The 20,064-nt window shown below is 52.8% G+C and overlaps 1 protein-coding gene and 1 long non-coding RNA gene across 3 annotated transcripts; one reads left to right on the top strand and one right to left on the bottom strand.

Moving 5' to 3' along the window:
- Window positions 1–782: 782 nt before the first annotated feature.
- INKA2 (inka box actin regulator 2) lies at window positions 783–13,176 on the bottom strand. 2 transcript variants are annotated; one of them, XM_043877119.1, is made up of 3 exons: window positions 12,954–13,176; window positions 4,549–5,767; window positions 783–1,998 (listed from the first exon to the last, which is right to left on the bottom strand). In XM_043877119.1, exons 2-3 carry the CDS (start codon window positions 4,606–4,608, stop codon window positions 1,174–1,176), a joined length of 885 nt encoding a protein of 294 aa, XP_043733054.1. In that variant the 5' UTR covers window positions 4,609–5,767; window positions 12,954–13,176; the 3' UTR covers window positions 783–1,173. The 2 variants fall into 2 exon arrangements, with proteins under 2 accessions (XP_043733054.1, XP_043733055.1); XM_043877120.1 differs by lacking the exon at window positions 4,549–5,767.
- LOC122677205 lies at window positions 12,262–18,875 on the top strand. Its single transcript, XR_006335732.1, has 3 exons — window positions 12,262–12,894; window positions 16,665–16,793; window positions 18,432–18,875. It is a non-coding gene; the product is annotated as an uncharacterized LOC122677205 (long non-coding RNA).
- Window positions 18,876–20,064: the final 1,189 nt, after the last annotated feature.

The raw sequence follows: 20,064 nt of genomic DNA, 5'->3' as shown, positions 1-20,064 counted from the left end.
GCAGAGGGGAGTTCAGCCAGGAGAAGGCTAAGGAGGAGGAAGGGAGTGCCCTCCTGGACAGGCTCAGCCCAAACAGGGACCCACATTGTCTTTTCCCAGCCCGTGGGTGTTCCCCACCCGAGTGGGCGGGCCCTGGATCTGGCAGCAGGCTCTCTGGGCCATGTGCCCAGCGAGGCTTTAGGTGCAGCCTCGGTGCTGGAGCAGAGTCACTGCCCCTCCACCGTGGATTGTTCTGGATGAGGGGAAGATGAAGCCCGAGTGTGCATTTCTTGTTGGCTCACCCTCACCTTGCTGGTGAATTTACAGGTTCTTGCGCCCTGGGTGGGGGTTGTGTCCCGGGGACAGGGTGTTGCGGAAGGAGTATGTGGGGTTCTAGAGCCCAGCATCTGCTCTTTAGTCAGCCACTGCCTGCAGCCCATCCTTGGATGGGGTAGCACATCCAGGCGTGTTTCCTCATCTGGAAATTGGGAATATTACCTGCCTTTCTTGCCCATTTACAAGGGAGATCATGGATATGAAAAGGATTCCAAACATTTAGCGCGCTCTACAAATACTGGCTTTCTCTCCTGTGCTTGTGGAAAGGCGTGGGCTTCCCCATGCCCTCCTTATACACACACCCCTTATTCAGCCGTGGCCCAGGGTCTGGGGATGGGCTGAAATCTCAAAGGCAACAGAAGGCAGTGGGGTGGGAGTTTGCCGCTCTGCTCCTGCTCCCAGGAGGGCTGGGCTTTAATACCTGTGCTGGAGCAGTGCTGTGCCAAGGAAGCACACGAGCCTGGGGACACGAGAAACAAGGGCTTTATTGGCGGCATCTCTGGGGATCCTGAGGCCCCAGTGCCAGCCAGATCCATGCAGAATGTTCAACTGAGGTCTTTGGGGGCAGTGAAGGAATGTCAGATGGATATCCTGGTCTCCTCCCTCAGGCCCCACCCTGCTGTTACCTCCAGCCGGGTAGCAACACACACTCTCTCTCTGTCCAGGAACTCTCCCCTCCCCCACCAGCCAGGGCCTACCACAGCCTCTCCCAACCACAGGCCTGTCAACCGTGCTCCAGGCCCTCTTGCTTCTTCATCGTCCTTTCTTGGGGGAAGGGACCCCGCCTGGCCTCTTTCCCAGGGGCCCAGCACTGGGGCCTGGCCCTTTTGGGTTCAGTCACATTTTTGTCTCTGGGATTCAGACCCAAACAGCTGTGTTAATATCAAAGCCCGAGGGTGAGGATTCCAGGGCCTTGGGGCAGCTGGTGGAAGTGTTCTCCCCTCTTCTGGGCTCTGAGGCAGCTGGGAAGGGGCAATGTCCAGACCCCTTGGAATGGTTCCGCTTCTTGACCTTCTGGGAGCGTCCAGCTCGGGGCTCAGAGGCCGTGGGTGTCACCCAGCCTGGCTTCTCCTTCAGCAGCCGGTCGCGGTCAGGCCTCACGCTACGTAAGAACTTCCTGAAGATGTTTGCTGTCAGGGCGAACCTGCGGCCCAGCTCCCGAGGCTGGCCCCTCCCTCCTCTGGGCTCTCCCGCCTCCCCTGTCTCACCCTTCTCGCCACCCTTCTCCAGTTCTGGCAAGTCCAGCCAGTTGCCCACCAGGTCCGCAAAAACGTTGTCGCCTAACACCAGAGGCTGTCGGTTCCGGCCCCGGGACATCAACGTGGAGGTCCAGTCATCGGGTTCCGCCAGCTCTGGCCCCTGCTGGGTACAGGTCTGGGGCTCTGGCAGCGGTGTCCTGGGCGGGGTGGCCAGCTCCCTCCCACACACACTCCTAGGCGACGGAAACTTGGCGCTGCTGGTGCTGCCAAGAGAAGCTTGGTTGGAGGGGGAGCAAGACCCCTCCCACTGAGGGGGCTCGAGCTGTGTCCGGGGGCTTTCGGGAGAACCCGGGGCAGGACCCCCTCCAGAGATCTCCAGCTGCTCCAGGGCCGTCTGCACCTGCAGGAGCTTCAGTTCTTGCAGCGCCCCCATCATACAGTTCATCTGATCCTGCAAGCCATCACCCACTTCCTTCATGGACATCTGCAGGGGAGAGAGCACAGGGCCCGTGAGCCAGGGGAAGGGCTGCTTCCCAAATATACACCGCCAGGGTCACTCCAGCCTGCCACTGACCCCGCCTCTGTCCGGCCTAGATAGTGCAGATCAGGACTGGGAGAGGAGGGGTTTTAACACAGATATGGCTAGATTAAGGAAATAATATTAATGGCAGCTGACTTGCTAAGACAGGCACTGTCCTAAGCTATATATAGGTATACACATATGCATATGGATAAATTAATCAAAATTTAATCTCTCCAACTACTCCATGAAAAGTGAAAGTGTTAGTTGCTCAGTTATGTCTGACTCTTTGTGACCCCATCCATGGACTGTAGTCTGCCAGGATCCTCTGTCCATGTGATTCTCCAGGCAAGAATACTGGAGTGGGTTGCCATTTCCTCCTCCAGGAGAATCTTCCCAACCCAGGAATCAAACCCAGGTCTCTTGCACTGCAGGCAGATTCTTTATTGTCTGAGCCACCAGGAAGCCCACTCTATGAGGTAGTGACTAATACTGTTCCTATTTTACAGATGAGGAAACTGAGGCACATAAGTAACTTGCTCAAGATGACATAGATAGTAAGAGGTGGGGCCGAGATCAGTTTGAGGATACAAAAACTTCTGTGTCCATCTGTGTTCTCTGTGTCTCTGCCTGCTTCTCTTGAGCCTTCATGAAACGAGGATGACGATGACAATAACAGTTTGTGAGCAGTTACTGTGAACAGGACTTGAGCTAAGTATTCTGTGCCCACCATCTCGTTTTATCTTTATATAAGCCCTAGGAAGTTGGTATTATAATTCTCATGTTAACATATGCATTAACCACAATGCAGCGTGAAGTAACTTGCCTAAGGTTACCCAGCTCATGTTGCTGGGATTCGAAGCCAGGACATCTTACTCCCAATGCTAGGGTCCTAACCACCAAGCACCACCTCAGGAGGGCTAGGCAGTGGAAGAGGATTGAGAGGAACGTTAGGGGAAGAGGAGGAGCTCAGAGAGTAGGCCTGAGGTTTCATTTCACTGCTGTTCACATCTGACTGGTCAAGAGAGAGATAAGGAGTCAGGAAGCTTCTGTTTGGCCGAGACCCCTGCCCAGCTCTGGGGCTTCCCAGGTGGCACAGTGATAAAGAACCTGCCTGCCAATGCAGGAGAAAAGGGTTCAATCCCTGGGTCAAGAAGATCCCCTGGAGAAGGAATGGTAACCCACTCCAGTATTCCTGCCTGGAAAATTCCATGGACAGAGGAGCCTGGCGGGCTGCAGGACATGGGGTCACAAAGGGTTGGACACAACTAAGGAATTGAGCATGCATGCACGCTGCCCAGCTCTGCCCAGCCCTTCTCTCCCTTCCAAACACCTGTCCTCTCTCAGCTGCTCTCAAGACTTGGCTCCAGAGCTCTTCCTGTCGTCTTGGCCCAATTGGCTACACTGCCCTCGCCAAGAGTGGGGACAGGGTCCCCAGCCCCGTTGTGGGTGTCTAAGGCTCGAGCCCCAGGTGCCAGCTGGAAGGGGCTGAGAGACTCACTTGGGTGAGGGCCCAGTTTGGAGGCTGGGCAGGGGATGTTGCGTCTGATAACATTCACAAGGTTCCCGTCCCCGGGGCCCAAGCTGCCTTGGTCCTGCCAGCTCCCTCTCCAGATCTGCTCAAGTTACAACGGCAAACCTCATGTGAGCGGACCATCTGTTTCTTAAGCCCCCTGGAGACCCACAGGGATCATCTTACCTCCCAGCCGTGTCCTAAGGCAGAGAGCTCAGCCCTTGGGGTGCAGGGGTGGGGGGCTCAGAGGGAAGGCGCAGAGTCTCTGCAGCACTGTGCCAGCAGCTGACCCTCTCGGGCTTTGGGGTCAGACCCGCCCCTGCCAACTTTGACTTTGGTAGGGGTTAGGGGCCCTGGCCGGGCTTCCCTGGTGGTCAGGCTCTCCAGAGCCAGCGGTGCTAACGGACAGTGGAGGAAGCCAAGGAGGCCTTGGCTGAGTAAAGAACTGCCCACACTCAGCACCTTGCCCAAGAAAGAGCAAGAAATGGTGGTCGGGCCTGACAGCCTGGGGTCTGCCAGGCTGCTGGGCAAACCTGCTCCATCTGCGTGGTGGCAGCATCAGCTAGAGACACAGCCGTGGTGTGGCCCCCACGTGCAGGCAGCCCCTTGCTCTGTCTCCTGTGGCTGCCACCTTCCTGACTCCTTCCTTTGAGGGGCAGCTTGGCCACAACTGGAAGAGCAGAGTCAGGAGACTCTAAGCCCTGAACCAAACTCCTCAAGATCCCTTCCCGGCAAACTGCTGCTCTGACTTTCCTATTTTTGTCCCCTCCCTGTACACTCACCCCAACCTGGAGCCTTGGGGTCAAGTTTGGCTTTTCCACCCTGGCTCCTGTCCCCAGATGCCGCACATCTGTCCTTCCACTCTCTGCAGTGCAGCAGGAGCCTCCTCGCCGGCCTTCTGGCCACCAAACCACAGAACTCCAACCCTCAGAAGCATAATCTGCTCCCATATACACCCCAAGCTTCGATCGAACCTCTTCCGTGACACTTAAAATGCTCACCCCTCTCAGAACTGCCCCAGCTCTTCTGTGCGTATAAGTGCTGCGTCTTTCATGAAACATTCATTGAGCATCTACTTCTTGGGGGCAGAGACTGAGGTCTGCACATCAGTGTGTTACCCCAGAACCCAGCCAGCACCTCTGCACTTGCTACATATCCATAAAATGGATGCGGAGTACCCCGAGTCACCCCTCCTAGACTGCTTGCTGCCCTCAGACGATCAGTCGCTACCCAGGGAGAAAGAGTCAGGGACGCTTCTCAAGGTTTCATTTCACCAAGAGGCAGGGAGTTGGAGCTCACAGGCTTCCTTCCAGAAGGCTGAACACAGTCCAGATCAGAGGCGGTGGGAGGAATGAAATGACCCCATTCAATTTCTTCCAGTATGGAAAAATCCTTAAGAAATAACTCTGATATTTTGTACCTTTTTTTCCAGTGAGAATGAATGTGTGGGTAATGTACGAACTCAGGGCTGCCCATTAAAAAGAGCTGAAGTTACAGCCCTATGGAAAATGATGGTGTTCTGGTTAAGATCTTGGGTACTGGAGACAGATGGAACAGGGTTCAAATCCCAGCTCTGCCGTGTAATCTGGGCAGGCTATTTAAAGTGTGTCTTTTAATTTCTGCATTCTTTAAAATAGGAATAAGAGCTCCTTCCTGGTCCAGCTTTGAACAGATGACATGATGTAATGTGTGTTTATGTGTGGCTGTTTTCTTAGTTTAGGACTTCCTAAGAACTTCCGCACATTTCTTCCTCAGTGAACCTTAACACAAAGTAGTGACAGAATTCTGTTCATCTAACTGGCCCGATCAAGGAGAAACGTCTCGTCCGGTCCCTTCTCCCACTGTGGCCCCACGCAGAGGAAGGAGAGGGGAAGGAAAGGGAAGCCTCAGCACCCCCCTGCCCACTGTCCAGCCGGATTCAGTCAGCTGGCCATGGAGCCCTGACACTGCAGAGCAAGAGGCAGCTGTGAGGGGGCTGAGAATGGAAGAAGGAAGGCCGAGGCTGGGAAACAGGGAGGCCAGGGGGCGTCGGGGAGGTCAGAGCATCCGCTGGGGCCTGACTGTGAGGCGAGCTGCCGCTCCCAGCAGCCCCAGGGGAGTGATGTCACCCAAGGAGAAAGGGCCAGAGGGCAGGCTGCTGTCTTCCCCAGAGCGTGGGACGTGATCAGATCCCAGGGTGTCTCTTGCTGAAGAGCAACAGGAGAGAGCAGTGCTGGGTGGCTGTAAAAGAAAGGGGCTGAGTCTGAGAGAATCCTGAGCTAGAAATGAACAGTGAGTCCCCATCTCCAAGATGCGGGTGCTGACCTCCTCTCTAGTCTCCACTGCCGAATCACACCCGACTTCCCCCAGGGCTCAGGCAGAGAAGTCACACGCGTGTGTGTGCTCAGTCGTGCCCAACTCTTTGTGAACCCTTGGACTGTAGCCTGCCAGGCTCCTCTGTCCATGGGATTCTCCAGGCAAGAATACTGGAGTGGGTTGCCATTTCCTCCTCCAGGGGATCTTTCTGACCCAGGGATCAAACCTGGGTCTCTTGCGTCTCCTGCATTGGCAGGCGGATTCTTTACCACTGAGCCACCCTGGGAAGCCCTGGAAAAGTTGCAAGAGGGTCTAATTAGTTCTGATTAGTGGGAATGGCTCTAACAGTCACTATTTTCTTTCTCCACCCCAGCTCACACACACTCCTACATGCCTGTACACACGTGTATGCACACATGCACAGAGGTAGCCTGCTCCCCCACCCAGCACAATACCCATGACAAGTGTATCCTGTGTGAATCCTTTCTGAGAAAGGTCTCACCGCCTCCTCGCATCCACACCACCCCACAGTCCATCTCCCGCCCCCAGCACTTCCTCTAAAAATGTCTTTCTTGTCAAACTTTAGTCTCTCCTGCTGCAGTCTAAACCAGCCTTGGCTTCCTCCCTGCATCAGAGCTGGATGCCTGCGGGGCAAGCCAGTGTGTATAAGGAGCCCCATGCCGTCCTGTGGGGACCTGGCTGCTCCAGCCGCCTGACTCGGCCACTCAACATGATGCGGACTCACCAACCTTTTGTACTTCGGTCTGAGTGTAAAATGATAACCCCCGCATGTGTACACACTTGCTCCGTCTTCTACGTGACCGTGACCACAATTACTAGGAGGCTGTCGAGGCAGGTGGAGTCATTCCCACCTAATGGGCTAGGAAACTTGGGATCTGGGAGATTTGTTTTCCCCCTCAGTGTTTGCCCGAACACAGTTCCCTAGACTTTCCGTCATGATTTCATCATATCTATAAATTACCTCGGCTCCTATTTAATACTTTAATCTGTTCATGTGAATAAATGTTTTTATATGGAAATTTATATGAAATGTATATCACTTTCCATAAACAGACGGTAACACTTTCTTTCTCTATTTAAAACTAAGCTTTTCAGCGGAGTATCTCCTGATATCTCGGGCACCTCCAGTGGAAACACTGATCCATAGACTGAGGTTCCGAGGTGGATTAGGGGGAGGACTGGGATGCCACGCCTGGCCTGAGCTTTCCATGTCATCATAATCCCTGAGTTCGCAGCCTCGTGGGATTGTTGGGAGAAGAAACCAGGACTGTCAGTGCAATGTGTGAGGGCAATTTTATCATCACACAGGGAGGAAGAGCATGAAGTCTTGGAGGGACTCCAGGACCCAATTCAGTTCATTTTCACGGAAGGCATCTCTTTACTGACTCATCTGAAAGGGGAAAAGAGGAATTGCCTGCCTGGGGCTGAAGGGGAAGAGGCTGCTGGGAGGCCAAACCCCACCATGCTGGCCCTCCAGCCCCGAGCGCTCAATGGGGTAGTGTGGGGTCAGCTGTCCATGGACAGCTCCCCCCACCCCTTGGCACTGGCTGGGCCTTTTGTGGTGTGGGAGGAGTGAGGATGGGAAAATGTGACACCAGAATCCTCGGCAACCTTCCCAAGCCCTCTCCTCGGCCCCTGACTGATCCCACAGCTGTGCCCTGCATCTATCCATCTCACGCCCTCTCCCAGCTCAGCCGGAATCCTTTGACGCAGGCTCCAGCTTTGCCCATAGGCCTGGCAGTGTGCCCCGCTTCGCTCCCCCCACCCCCATTACTCACAAGATCCCCACACAGTTCCTTTCAACCCCTCTGGAAGCTAGAAGGGGGTTCAGGGCCGGAAGCGGGAAAAGCCCCACTTTTGCCAAGTGGCCCATTCTGCAGCTGAGTGAATAGGGACCTTCACAGCCCCCTGCTCTTGGCTGGAACTCTCAACAGGAAGGTAAAGCAGAAACTGTGCCAAGAACTGGAGGAGGGACGGGTGTGAAATGCATGAGCCCACTTTCCCAAATGAACGATCTACTGGGGGGCCTTGTGCCTGGGCAAGAGGCAGACGGACTGAGAGGGGAGCCCAGTCTCGCCCCTGTAGGGAGCTCAGCTCCCAGCCTCACTTTCCCCTTGTCCAGCTTTAGCCCCTCTCCATTGCAGCCAATCAACCCAACCTTGGGCATCCAAGGAAACCCAAAAAGCTATCTTCCTTTTCTCCTTTCAGGTTTGGGTCTTCATACTCTACTGCGTGGACTCTTGTAGTAACCGTCTAACTTATCTTCCTGCCTCAATTTCCTCCCTCTCTTGCCATTTCCACCCCCTACCACCTCCTAGATCCCAGGGTACATCTCTAATCACTCTAATCACGCTGCTCTGTAACACATATGGAAAAGATCAGACTCTTCAGCACGGCATTCAACCCCCTGACCCCCACCACCACGACCGTAATCTGCTCTCAACAGCTCTTTCAGCCCTGTTCCCATTCTCTACATATACCCCATTTTCGAGCCAAACTCAAGTGAGTCTTCAAATCTCCCCTCTAGACAGTCTTCAAACACTCCTATGCTTTCTATCACTGCATCTTTTGGTCACATCACTTCATCCTCTGCCTGAAATGCTGTTTTTCTCCTGTTCCTGTCCCTATTTATCCCTCAAGGTGTGATTCAAATGTCACCTCTTCCATGAAGCCTTCCCTGATCTGCTAGCTGGAGGGAATCTCTCGCTCTGAGCACTGAATGCATGCCTCTCATCAAGCACATATCCTCTGTTTCTGTGCAAGAGATCTGCGTGCATGTGCTAACTCTGAGTGTGAGATCTGCAGTCAGACTGGCTGGGTTTGAATCCTAGCTCTGCCACCTATCAGCCCTATCCTGTGGCCAAGTCACTTCACCTCTCCATGTCTCATTTATCAAATGGGAATAACAGAACTACAACTTTTCAGGGTTGCTCTGGCAACTGACACAATACATGAGCTATCTGGCATATCATATCAAAAACTGTGAATCAATATTAAGTTAATAATTATATTAACAGTTAATAATGTTATTATTATCACTCCTATTAAACTGTTAATTCTCAGAAGGCTAGGGTCTGTTTATATTTGTAGCCACCATACTAGTGCCTGGCAAAGTGCTTTAAACATAGTATGAACTCAGTAAGTGTGTTCTGAGAATGAAAGACACATGTACGCCAGTCTGATCAGTTCATCATTGTGAGTTTACCAAGCGTCTACAGAACATCAGGTACTGTGTTATATGCTAGGGACATACAGCTGGGGAGGCACTTGACATAATCTTCACAGTAGCTGTATGCAGTAGGTATATTGTTTTTATTTTTATTATTATTTTATCTTAATTCCTTGGGATCTTAATTTCTTGACCAGGGATTGAATACACACCCACTGCAGTGGAAGCGCAAAGTCTTAACCACTGGACCACAGAGAAGTCCCTAAAGTAGGTATGAAAAAAAAAAAAAAAAAGACATTTTACAAATGAGAAAGCCAAGGCACAGAGATGTCAAGTTATTGTCTAGGGTCACACAGAGCCAGGATTTGAGTTCAGTTGGACCTGGAGACCCCAAACCCTGTGCTCCATGCTCTTCCCACTGAACACACCACCCCACATAGTCTAGTCCAAAGTCGTCTCACCCTAGATCTAACCATCAAGGGCGATCACACTATGAGATCCTTTGCAGAAGCTGTTTTCTGCCTCAGAAAGTTTGCTCTTTTGCCCTAAGGGCTGAAGGCTGTTCCTAAATGTATCTCCTCTATCACCTTTTTATCTCCTCCTTATTCTGCCTTTATGCTCTGGTCCTCCTCCATGTACCAGAACCTCCTAAACTTCTGGCCACTAGTGGCCAGACAACTGCCTTCTAGGAACAATTTGTCCTAGAAGGACCTTCCTGGCCCGAGAGAAGTCTCCCTGCTGCTTCACCATGCCTTGGCTAGGACTGACATTCCAGAAGCTGACTTTATCAACTTCCTCCTCCTCCTCCAGGAAGCCTTCCCAGCCTGACTATACTTGACTCACCCATTATGCACTCTATGTGCTCTTCTACACTGATGTGAACTCATGAGTGACACCCTCTGAACATCTTAGATCTGCTTCCTCTGTGTGCCTGTGTCTACCGCATTTGTTGGATGCCCTCAAGGGAGCAGCGTATAAGGAACAGCTGGTCCCAAGGCCAGTGTTCAGGCAGGGCCCCTCTTTGCTGCTGGAGTGGGGAGAGATATATTCCCTACTGAATAGTTACAGCCTGACCCTCTCATCCTAATGAAGAAGTGTGTCAGCTGCTGCTACTCTCCTGCTACATTTCAGCCCTGAAACCAGATCCCCATCCTCTTCCGAATAGGGGGAAAGGGCTAGTCCTCCAGACATCAACCTAACTAAGCCAGGATCCCCCAGTCCTCAGCCTCCCTCCAGTGCTCGCTTGTTACAATGCAAATTTTCTGCCTCAAAAAATTGGGAAATTCTGCTACTTCAGTTTTGCAGGAACAGACTCTTCTTGTCCAGATTTTCCAGGCCAAGGGCAGGGCCAGGATGCAAGAGAGGAGCTCAGAACACCTTCGACAAAGATAATTTCACAACTTATTCTTCATGTTTCCTTTTCCAGCAGCTTTAACCCACAGCATCTTCAGGACATATATTTCTTAAAGGGGATTTAATGGCATAAATGAACATAGAACTTGACTAGTATTACGTGAGTGCCATTCTCAACACTAAGTTAAGGCAAAGCCAAGCAACACACAGTCCCTCCTGGGTGGGAGGGGAAGATTCTGCCTGAGATGAACACACACACACACAAACACACACACACATACACACACACACTTTAAGCTCATCACATATACTAACTATAAGCCTTTCCCACCCCATCACAGACCTTCCTAACCCAGCCATGACCAAGCTGCACTGAATTCAAACCCCAAAATCCTTAGAGGAGCCAAAAGGCTGAGCCTGAGCTAACTCAGCTCCACTTTCTCCTTCACTCCCATTGGGAAAACAGAGGAACTGCGATTTGGCTCTGTTACCTAAGCCCTGGGCTGAGGCGTCAGGGAGTGAACAAGACTCTGATAGCTCTGCCTGTCACTCTACTTGGTCTCCTTTCTGGGCAAACTGGCACTGGGGAGGGGGCGGAACACCATCGGTGGAGGAGGGTGCAGAGCTCTCCCATCTGAGTGTCATTCTGGGCCCCAGGCCAGGCATTTGACTTCCTCTCCAAGAGAGGCAAAGGCTGAAGCTGCTCAGACAAAGGGCCAAATGAAAGCTAATGGGGAGTTGGGTGACTTCAGCCTCTCCCCTTCCTCCTCCCGGAGACTGGGGCTCAAGTCCTTGGCAGGAGAGGGTGCAAATCAAGACCTGGAGCTCAGTTCTGTTCAGATTCCTGTTGCCTCTTTTATTCTCCTGGCATCCACAGGCTGTCTTCCTCCCCTCACCACCTCCCACCTAGGGTGCTGTAAAAAATGCAAATCAGTGGGATTTTAAAATTCAAGCCCATGCCAGGAACACCCACAAACCCTCTATTAAGGCAGATCCTGAGGTGGGTGGTGTGGTCCCAGATTCCAAGCAAAAAAAAGAGAATTTTGTTAGATTCTTTTCTTGACTTGAGTCTTGGACTTCAGACATCCTCTTGGTGACCTTGACCTTTCTCTCTGGTATTGGACAAAGGAATGGGAAAAGTCAGAATTGTGTATGTGTGGGCTGGGACCAGCCATCCCAAACTGACATGGAAAGCATGAGAAAATGATCATGGGAAGGGACATGATGGAGACTCTTCTGTCCCTCATCTAAGAAGCAATCCTCTGGTTAAAGTTCCCATCTGAGGGTCACCACAAAAAGGGCTTCAGAATGAAGTCCCAGAGAAATGACCACCGACCTGAGAAGGCAGGCCTGGAGTGGGACAGACAGAAAGAGTGCCTGGGCCACTTGACCATGAAGAATCAAAAAGGACACCTGCTGCTATAAGCTCCCCCACCTCCCCAAGCTGGCCCCTGATAAAATTGTCAAGTTCCCTCCTCAGTTTGGAGAGTGGGAGAGGCTGTCCTGGACTCTGGAGGGCCACGGGCTGACACTTTCTGGATCCAGGTCTGTTGTGAGCCTGGATGCCCCTGGCTCTGAAGAGTAAGAAAAAAAGGGAAGGGAGAAAAGTGAGACCGAAAAAAGGTCGACTCCAAGAGAAACAGACTAAAAGGGACAAAAAGAGACGGAGGCAAAGCCCCAGGAGAGCTTGGTTGACAGGGATGGGCGTGGGGGCCCAGGTGCGGGGACGTCCGTGATATCTATCTAAATTCTGGTGGTGGAAAGAACAAGAGAGGTGGCAGGTGTGAGAGGGTGGGATAGGAAGTGGGTGAGAAGCAACGTGCCGCCCCTCAACGGAGTTTCAGCGGGGCGCTCCTCTCCCCCTTGCGCGATTGCCATCCCCGCTCCCCACGCCCCCAGACGGTGCCACTACTTCCAGCCCCCGCAGCCCGTCCTCTGCACGCTCGCTCCGCACTCCCCAAGCCCAGACCTGACATCTGGCTGGGCCTCCGCTCTCCCGCTCGCGAGCTGCCAGGCGGCGCCCCTCCTCCCGCGCCGGGCCCTCCCCCGCGGGTCCAGCTGCCAGCCCCCTCCCCGCTGGCAGGCAAGCCCAGGCAGACAGCCGGCCGGGCCTGCCCCCGCAGCCGCGCCAGCCCTGCCAAGCCCGGCCGCCAGGGCTGGGGGGTGGGGGTGGGGGCGGCAGTGCCAGCTCCCCTCAAGCAAGCAGTCCCCGGCCGACCTCCTGCCCCGGACAGGGTTGGGGCCGCGCACCCTCCTCCCGGCTCCCGCGGCCCCGTGCGGCTCCCGCAGCCCGGCATCCGCGTCCCGGGTGCGCCCTCTTTGCTCCCTCAGGATCTCAGGACGCACTTCGGTCGGAGCTGGCTTGGCTCTCGGTCCCTCTCACTGGTTCCTGAATGCTTCCCTCTCACACAAGTTTGCTCGCAGCCCTTTTCCCCCAGGACAGGTCCTGTCCGCCGCCTGCTAGCCGCGTCCCCTCCTCTCCTCTCCGGACCTCCTCCGCCCCAGCCAGGTAGGTACCCTTCGGGGCGGAGCAGCCTTCCCGCACCCCGGCGCCCGCTCCGCTCTTACCAGCTCCTGTTTCAGGCGGCGTAAATAGCAGTCCATTTCCCTGCTCTTCTACCTCATGCGCCCATTGGCCGGGCTCGGCTCCACGAGAGAGTCCCGGGGTGGGATCACTGGTCCCACTGAACCGGCGCTCCGGACAGCCTGCGCTCCGCGCCTCTCGCAGCGCAGAGCAGAGGCTCGGCTCCCAGGTCTGGACTTGGAGCCACTTCCCCTCCGCTGGCTGCGCGCGGTCCGTGCTGGGGGCGGAGGGAAAAGTGGGACAGCCTATGAGAACTCAGGGGGACGCCTTCAGCCAATGAGGAGAGCGCACAGGGGGCGCGGGCTGGGCGGCCGTGGGTGGACCCTGGGGCGGGTGTGTGCACAAGGCGGAGACCTCCGCTCCTGGGGGCCTAGGCTAGCACAGGCGACGCCTACCTGGCCCCTGGTCCGTACGGAGGAGGGGGGTATCGTCACGCCAGACTGTACCGACGTCCCCCAACAAATTACGTGACCCCCCCCCCCACAGACAGCGCCCCGACTTAGGGATGGGCTCTGGGTATCAGTCTTGGAAGAAGCTGAGTGCCTCAGTGTCAACCCAGTTTCCCAAACTGATCAGAAAAGGAGCACCCTCCACCCCAAATGCCACTCGGCAGCTCCTTTGAATTCTGAACTGTTCAAAAAAGTGGACTTGGGAAGTGTGGGCCTACCTGACCTCCTAGTGTAAGGTCCTCCCCGTCCACTCCTCACCCCGGGAGCGGAGGAGCCGCCGCTCGGTCCATTCACGTATTTAACACGAAGCAAAGGAGGCTCTACTTAGTACTCCGGGTAGGGTTGGAGGTCTGCGTGCGGATACTGAATAAGACGCGCAAGCTCTCTAGCTTTAAGAACGAACATGGGGCGGCGGGACGGAATGGAATAAGACAAACAGGTTTGAAAAAAAAAACACACACACAAAAAACAAAAACATAGACACTGCGATTTCAGGTAATGATTCTTTATGAAAACATAAAATAGGGTCATGGGATAGGGGCTGCTTTCAATAGGGCGGTTAGGGGTGGAGGAGCAAGCCTTGCTCTCCCCCAGTTATCCCAATTCTTGCTCTGGCCACTTGGAAAGCTCTCTGTTAAGTCGGAGAAGACAGAGGAAACTCAAAGATGCCACGATTCTATACAACAGACTAGGCCCAAGCACCGGAGGTGTGCGAGCTCCAGCCAGGCCCTGGCCCGTGGAGGTGCCGCAGGTGAATAGGAGAAGCGCCTGCAGGCCGACCCGGGCGCTCCTCCCAGCCGAACCCAGGACCCCCAACACCAGGCTCCGTGAGTGTTGGGGCTGCGGTTCCCACCCTGTGCCCAGGCACCGTGCCACGCGTCCTGGCCCGGGTTGGGGAGGGGGGCGTGTTGCAGGGCACGAGAGTAATTAGCTCAATCAGAGACGTGTTGTTTCAAGGTAATTAACGCGAAAAGTTTGCCCCGGGCAGAATTTAGGAGTCTCCGAGTGAGAACCGTGTGAAGACGCGAGAAAGGGAGCAAAAAGCGAAGGCACAAGCTTCGGCTATTGTGATCAGTGCCGGCAAAGAGCGCCACTTCTGCTTACTATGGCGAGATGGGAGCGAAAGAGGAGGGAGGTTAGCCAGGAACATCCTTAGACGTGAAGACTGCAGAGTCCAGTGGGATGGCCTCCACTTAACCCCGGGCTCGCAGTTACAGTGGACCTTATCTAGGGTTCTCGGCCTAGCCCCGAGTGCCCCCTTTGGATGAAGCTGGGCAGCGGTAGTCGCTGGCTAGAGAAAAGGAAGAAGACGCACAGGCGGGTCAAAACCCGGTCCGAAGCCTGTGTCTGGATGGCATCACCAAGCTCAGATGCCCGCTCTCCCTTCACGGTCGCTACCCAGGATCCCGCGTGGGTCTGAGAAGCCGACCGCTGCGGGATGGAGCTGAGAATCTGCTGCCGCGTTTCCAACGTCGGCTGGGAGAGTCCCGAAAATACATTTCCTTCCGCTCTCCCAGGTCCGCCACAGCCAGCGGCCAGAATGGCCCGGCTAGTCCACTCAGCGTCGCAGAGCCCGCTCCGGCTTCCCTGCAGTCGTGAGTCGAGATCCCCAAGGGGCCCCTTTGGAAAGGACCCGAGGAGATTTCAGAGTGGGAGCCACCTCCAAGGACAGAGCTGAGTACTCCAGCCCAGCTGAACTGGTTCTGAAGTTGAATCCTCTGGGATTGCCCATTAACATTTAGTCCAACGGGGAAGCTTTATGCGAGAGAGGGCAGGGAGGGGGGAGAAACACCACAAAATGGTTCTTCAACCCGGAGGGTTGTGCTTTGCTTTCCAGCACCCAATACAGCGGCAACTATGGGAGGCATAGAGTTTGTGCGTAGTGGTTGAAATAGTCTTGAGAATCAAGTTTCAGGTCTGATTTTTCTCCATCCCTGTGACCCATGGATTGGAATCCTCTTGGAAGTTAGTAGGAGAGTGGCTATGGTTAAACCTCCAAGAGATGCAGGCTGATCTTTTGGCAAGAATTCAGGACTGGGTAATTAGGCCTTCTACACTATGGACATGAACTTGGGCAAACTTCTGGAGCTGGTAAGGGACAGGGAGGCCTGGTGCTACAGTCCATGGGGTGGCAAAGAATCAGAGGCGACTGGGCGGACTGAACAGCAAACTGTTGATAACACAGTATGATCTTGGACAAATGCTTTCCTTTGACTGGCCTGTTTCCCTTACTTATAGCTTAAACATGTGAATTTAAAACTTTTACATTCATTACAAAACTCTATTTTGAAAATGATTTGTGAAGTGGTCACGGCAAAGAAGAATCCCTCTTAGAGATGAAGAATATATTGTTAGCAAAGCCAAAGATTGCATACCACCCACTTTCAAAGTCGAAGCTATGGCAAGAAAAAAAAAAATGATAACCATAATCTTACTGCAGTGCTCAGGAGTTGCAGACAAGTCAGAAGTGCTAGTACTGTGGTTCCCACAGGATTCTGGAGGACAGTCACTGTCAAGCTCTGGAGTGCTTTTATGATCCCAGTATATTGCAGCTTTCTTGCTCCCCTGTCCCTGGGAAGAACATTACACCAGAGTGCAGGGCTCTCTCTGTCTTACCTGATTTCTGAAATGATAGATCTGTCACCTGAGCAGAGCAGGAGACAGGAGTAGGAAAAAGCACTGCCCTCCACTTTTTCTTTTTCCTCCTAAGTAGTAGAGAATAAAGCCTGTTGCCATGGTTGTGTAAACAAGAGATAAATATTCCTGGGCTGAGGATGGGGGTGTGGGGATAGGGGACATGATTCATTTTTGTTGAAGAGGAATCAAATGGTTCAGCCTCCTCCCTCCTGCCCCCCAAAACTCAGCCTGAGGGGGAGGTGAGATTACCTCATTGGAAAATAAAGAATAAATCAAAGGTGTTGAGATTGGATGTGAAGGTACTTTCTCAAAGCTGTCTAGAGCTGGGGTGGAAGCCTCAGAAGGTATCTCAGTTTTGCCCCCTGCTGGTAGGGATAAGTACTTTTCTTGAGGGAGCGAGTTGCAGCTCCTGCAGTTCCTAAGGGTGTAAAAAACTCCTGTGGTTTGCCCAGCCTCTCAGGGAAGGGGGTCCCCTCTGCCCCACTGCCAGAGCCTGAAGGTCCTGGCACTGATGACTGAACTCAAAGGGACAGGCAGAACCTGTTGTGTCCCGACAGAGCTCAGATCCTAAACTAAACAATGGAAACACTGCCATTCTTCTGGTTCCAGATCCTATGGTCCCCACCTGGACGTCTCCACCCACCAAGTCCTAGCCTGCTCTGGATGAGGCACTGCTGAGTGAGGCTGTGCCTATCTCATCTCCACTGGCAACAGAAGAGCCAGGGAGCTCATCCTGATGTGAGGAAAGAGATACATGGCCACACGCAGTCTAGAAACCTCATTATGACATCACCCTCCCAAGGGCGGGGTCCGTGTCCCCATTGCGTTCATGCCTCCACCCCTTGTGGCTGCCAAGAGCATTATCCCAATCCCCCTCCCCGCTCCCCCCATGCCTTCTGAGCATCAACAGGAAAGGCTGACCCTAGAGATAAACATGTGCTGTTGGAATGTGTTCAGATATCACTGCGGAACTGTTTCTCTCCAGGCAGAGGACCTCTCCTGGCAGGCAGGCCCAGAGGTGCTGAGCAGAGACTGTGTGTCTGGTGTGAATGCTTGAATGGTGGGGGAGGAACTGGACAGAGGCCTAACTCTTCTTAAAATAATCTCTCAGTTTTCATGACATCTTCCTCTGTCCACCTTAGACAGAAGCCTCTTCAATTCCAACACCAGGGGAGACAGCAGAGAGACGAAGTGGCCTGTATGTTGGGAGCTATCTAGGTTCCAAAAGAAAGATTCACTTTGGGATTTAAGTAAAAACTTTTTTGACTGGGTGGCAGAATCAAAGACTCTAGTCATAAGGAACTCCTTAGTGTTTACTGTCTTCAAACATAGAGTATCATTCTCCCTGCTTACAGACAGAGCAACTGAGGCCCAAAGAGATTCATCTTTATGGTGATATAATAAACTCTCCCTGTTTCCAAGGTAACCTTTTCCTACTGCCCTCCTCTGCAGAAAGCAGGAGACAAGTGGATTACAGGGATGATGAACCACTGAAGGAGTGAGTCCTGGTACTTTCCCATCTGCAGAAAAGCCATCACTCTTACACAGAGTGCTAACTTAGATGCTACTCCCAGAACCATCACTTCTTTACAAATTCCCTGGGCTCTGAGACCAGGTTCTCAGTTTTACAGGCACTGAAATTTTGAGGGAGGGACACAGGAAGGTGTTGGAGGAAGCAGTAGTGGGATAGTAGTTTGAGAAAACTCCCATGAATGAACGGACTATGTCACCTGAAAAATTCAGAAGGAATTGTAAGTGCAAAATTAGACTAGTCTGAATACTGAGCAGTTTAGTCAATGGACTGCTCCCCACCCCTATTAGGAATTATTTGCAGTTATGGGCTTGTGCTTATGGTGCCTAAGCAATGGTCTCATTTCTGTGGGGAAGTAAACATTTCCATTTTGCAAACATTGGCTGGAAAAGCAAATATTTTTCAACTGCAAAGAACACCTGAAGAATGTCAGGGCAGAGCGAAGGGAAGTACTTATGGAATTTGTGCAAACTGATGCTGGTTGATGCAAACTGGGAAGGAAAGTGACCAGCTCCCTGCACTCTCTGGGGGATATTCTGACATGTCTGACTCCCTGGAGGCCCAGTGCTGACTTCCCTATAACTTCACATGGCCTGCAACTCAGGGTGAAAGCTGGTTTTATTACACACAACTTGGCCCTCTCCACCAGTTTCTGGAAGCTGTAAGCAAGGACCAGGCATTGGCCCCTTGCCAGGGGGAGATTTGTCAGCAAGAGAGAAAGAAGTCTACTGGCTTCTCCCCCTGAGGCCATGGGGTGAGGAGAAGAAGAGGTCACGTTTCAGGTTTGGCTTACTGCGCATTTGCTTCCACCAGGCTGGCTCCTAAACCTCCTTGGTCTTTTGCAGGTGCTGGAGGACTGTCTTCACACTGACCGGACATCAGCCTGGGGGTCCAGTTGAAGTTTCAGCCTTGAGATCCTGAGGGGAACCAGTGTCAAAGGTGACAGCTGCTTCTGTGAGGGGTTCTGCTTGGCCAGAGAGGCTGGGCCATCTCCCAGAGGGTTCATGGGGATGCGGGTGGGGTGTGCAGGGACTCAGTCTGTACGAAGAGAGAGCCTCTAGTTCCCAGAGTGGAAAGGCAATGAGGCTAGGAAACACTGTTGTCACTTAACAAATGAAGATACAAATGAAAGAATAGGAGCTGAACATGCAAAGGAGTTCGGGTTTTTTTTTATTGCCCTCCCTCCTCCCTGCATTTGGACAGGTTTTCTTTGCTGTGATTATTCCTCATGAATCATCATCCATAGAAAGTGACTGAGGCAATGGAGAGTGAATAATGAATCCCCTAAATGGTCTTTTGTGTCTCTGCCTGGAGGGTTTTGGAAATAACTTGCATGTTAATCTCTCTGACTTAGAATCATAGAATTTGGGAGCTGAAAAAGATCTTATAGATAATCAGAGAATTGTGACCTTGTGGAAAGACCCAAAATCAAGCTCTATGGGTCTGAATCTCCAGTCTTATCACTAAAAATAGAGCGAGCTACCATTTGTTGAAGGCTTTCCTTGTGTCAGGCACTCATCTGTTCTTCCCAAGCCCTCAGAAGCAGGACTCCTATTGCTCCATTCTGCAGATGAGGAAGGGGATGGGGAGCCAGAACTCCTCTCAGGTCACGCAGAGGCTCTGGCTTCAGTTCAGGACCCATGCTCTCTTGTCACCCCACTGCCTCACTGTGTGGCCTCAGACTAGTAATTTAACCTCTTTGGGTCTCAGTTTTCTCCTCCGTGACCTCTAAAGTTTGAGAGTCTGCATTTCCCACACAAGCATGTGGTTTTACAAACCAAGAGAGCGCAGCACAGAAATGTTGAGTGATTTGCCCTAGGTCACCCAGCTTGCTGATAGCAAAAATCAGCATAGGAACCCAGGTCCCGCGAACCTCCCTCTTCTTCCCCTCCTCTCCCCGCCCCACCCAAGACCTCTTTTCCTTCCATCACACTTTGGCAGGTATTTCTAGAGGAATCCAACTCCTTGCCTTGGAGATCTATGATTTCAGATGGATAGGTTGGAGGCGTTGGGTTTGGATGTGGCCAGTCACAATACCAATGATGAACTCAGGAGGCTGGTGATAATTTGTTGGAGTACCTTTGACCTATCTGCCCACCTGCTCTTTGCTTTTTCAGGTCAAGAGTGGTGATGAAAATCATGTGATAAAGGGAAGAGCACAGTGAGGCCATATCTGGTGTGGCCCATACACACTCCCCCCTAGTGGGTACTATTTCCAGTTGTCTGTCCTCATCAAGCAAATGGTACCACCTTGTGCCCTCTCTCTCCTCCAGTTTCCTTTACGGTGGCAGTGGTTGAAAGTCTGCTCCTCTCTCCACTTCCCTCTGTCCTTTGTTCTCCCTGTCCCAGGTTCTAATCATTAACTTGTGTGTGATGAGCCTGCTTTGCAGGAGGTAGGGATCCACGGCATCTATGGTAATCACTATGCACCATCTTTGCCAGCATCCCCATCCCCTGAAAACAGATTGGAGAGGGGCG

The sequence above is a fragment of the Cervus elaphus genome, chromosome 20 (genome assembly GCF_910594005.1).
Source record: "Cervus elaphus chromosome 20, mCerEla1.1, whole genome shotgun sequence".
In the NCBI taxonomy this organism is placed as follows: Eukaryota; Metazoa; Chordata; class Mammalia; order Artiodactyla; family Cervidae; genus Cervus; species Cervus elaphus.
The sequence above is the reverse complement of the archived record's forward strand: the minus strand, read 5'-3'. Positions and strand labels throughout refer to the sequence as shown.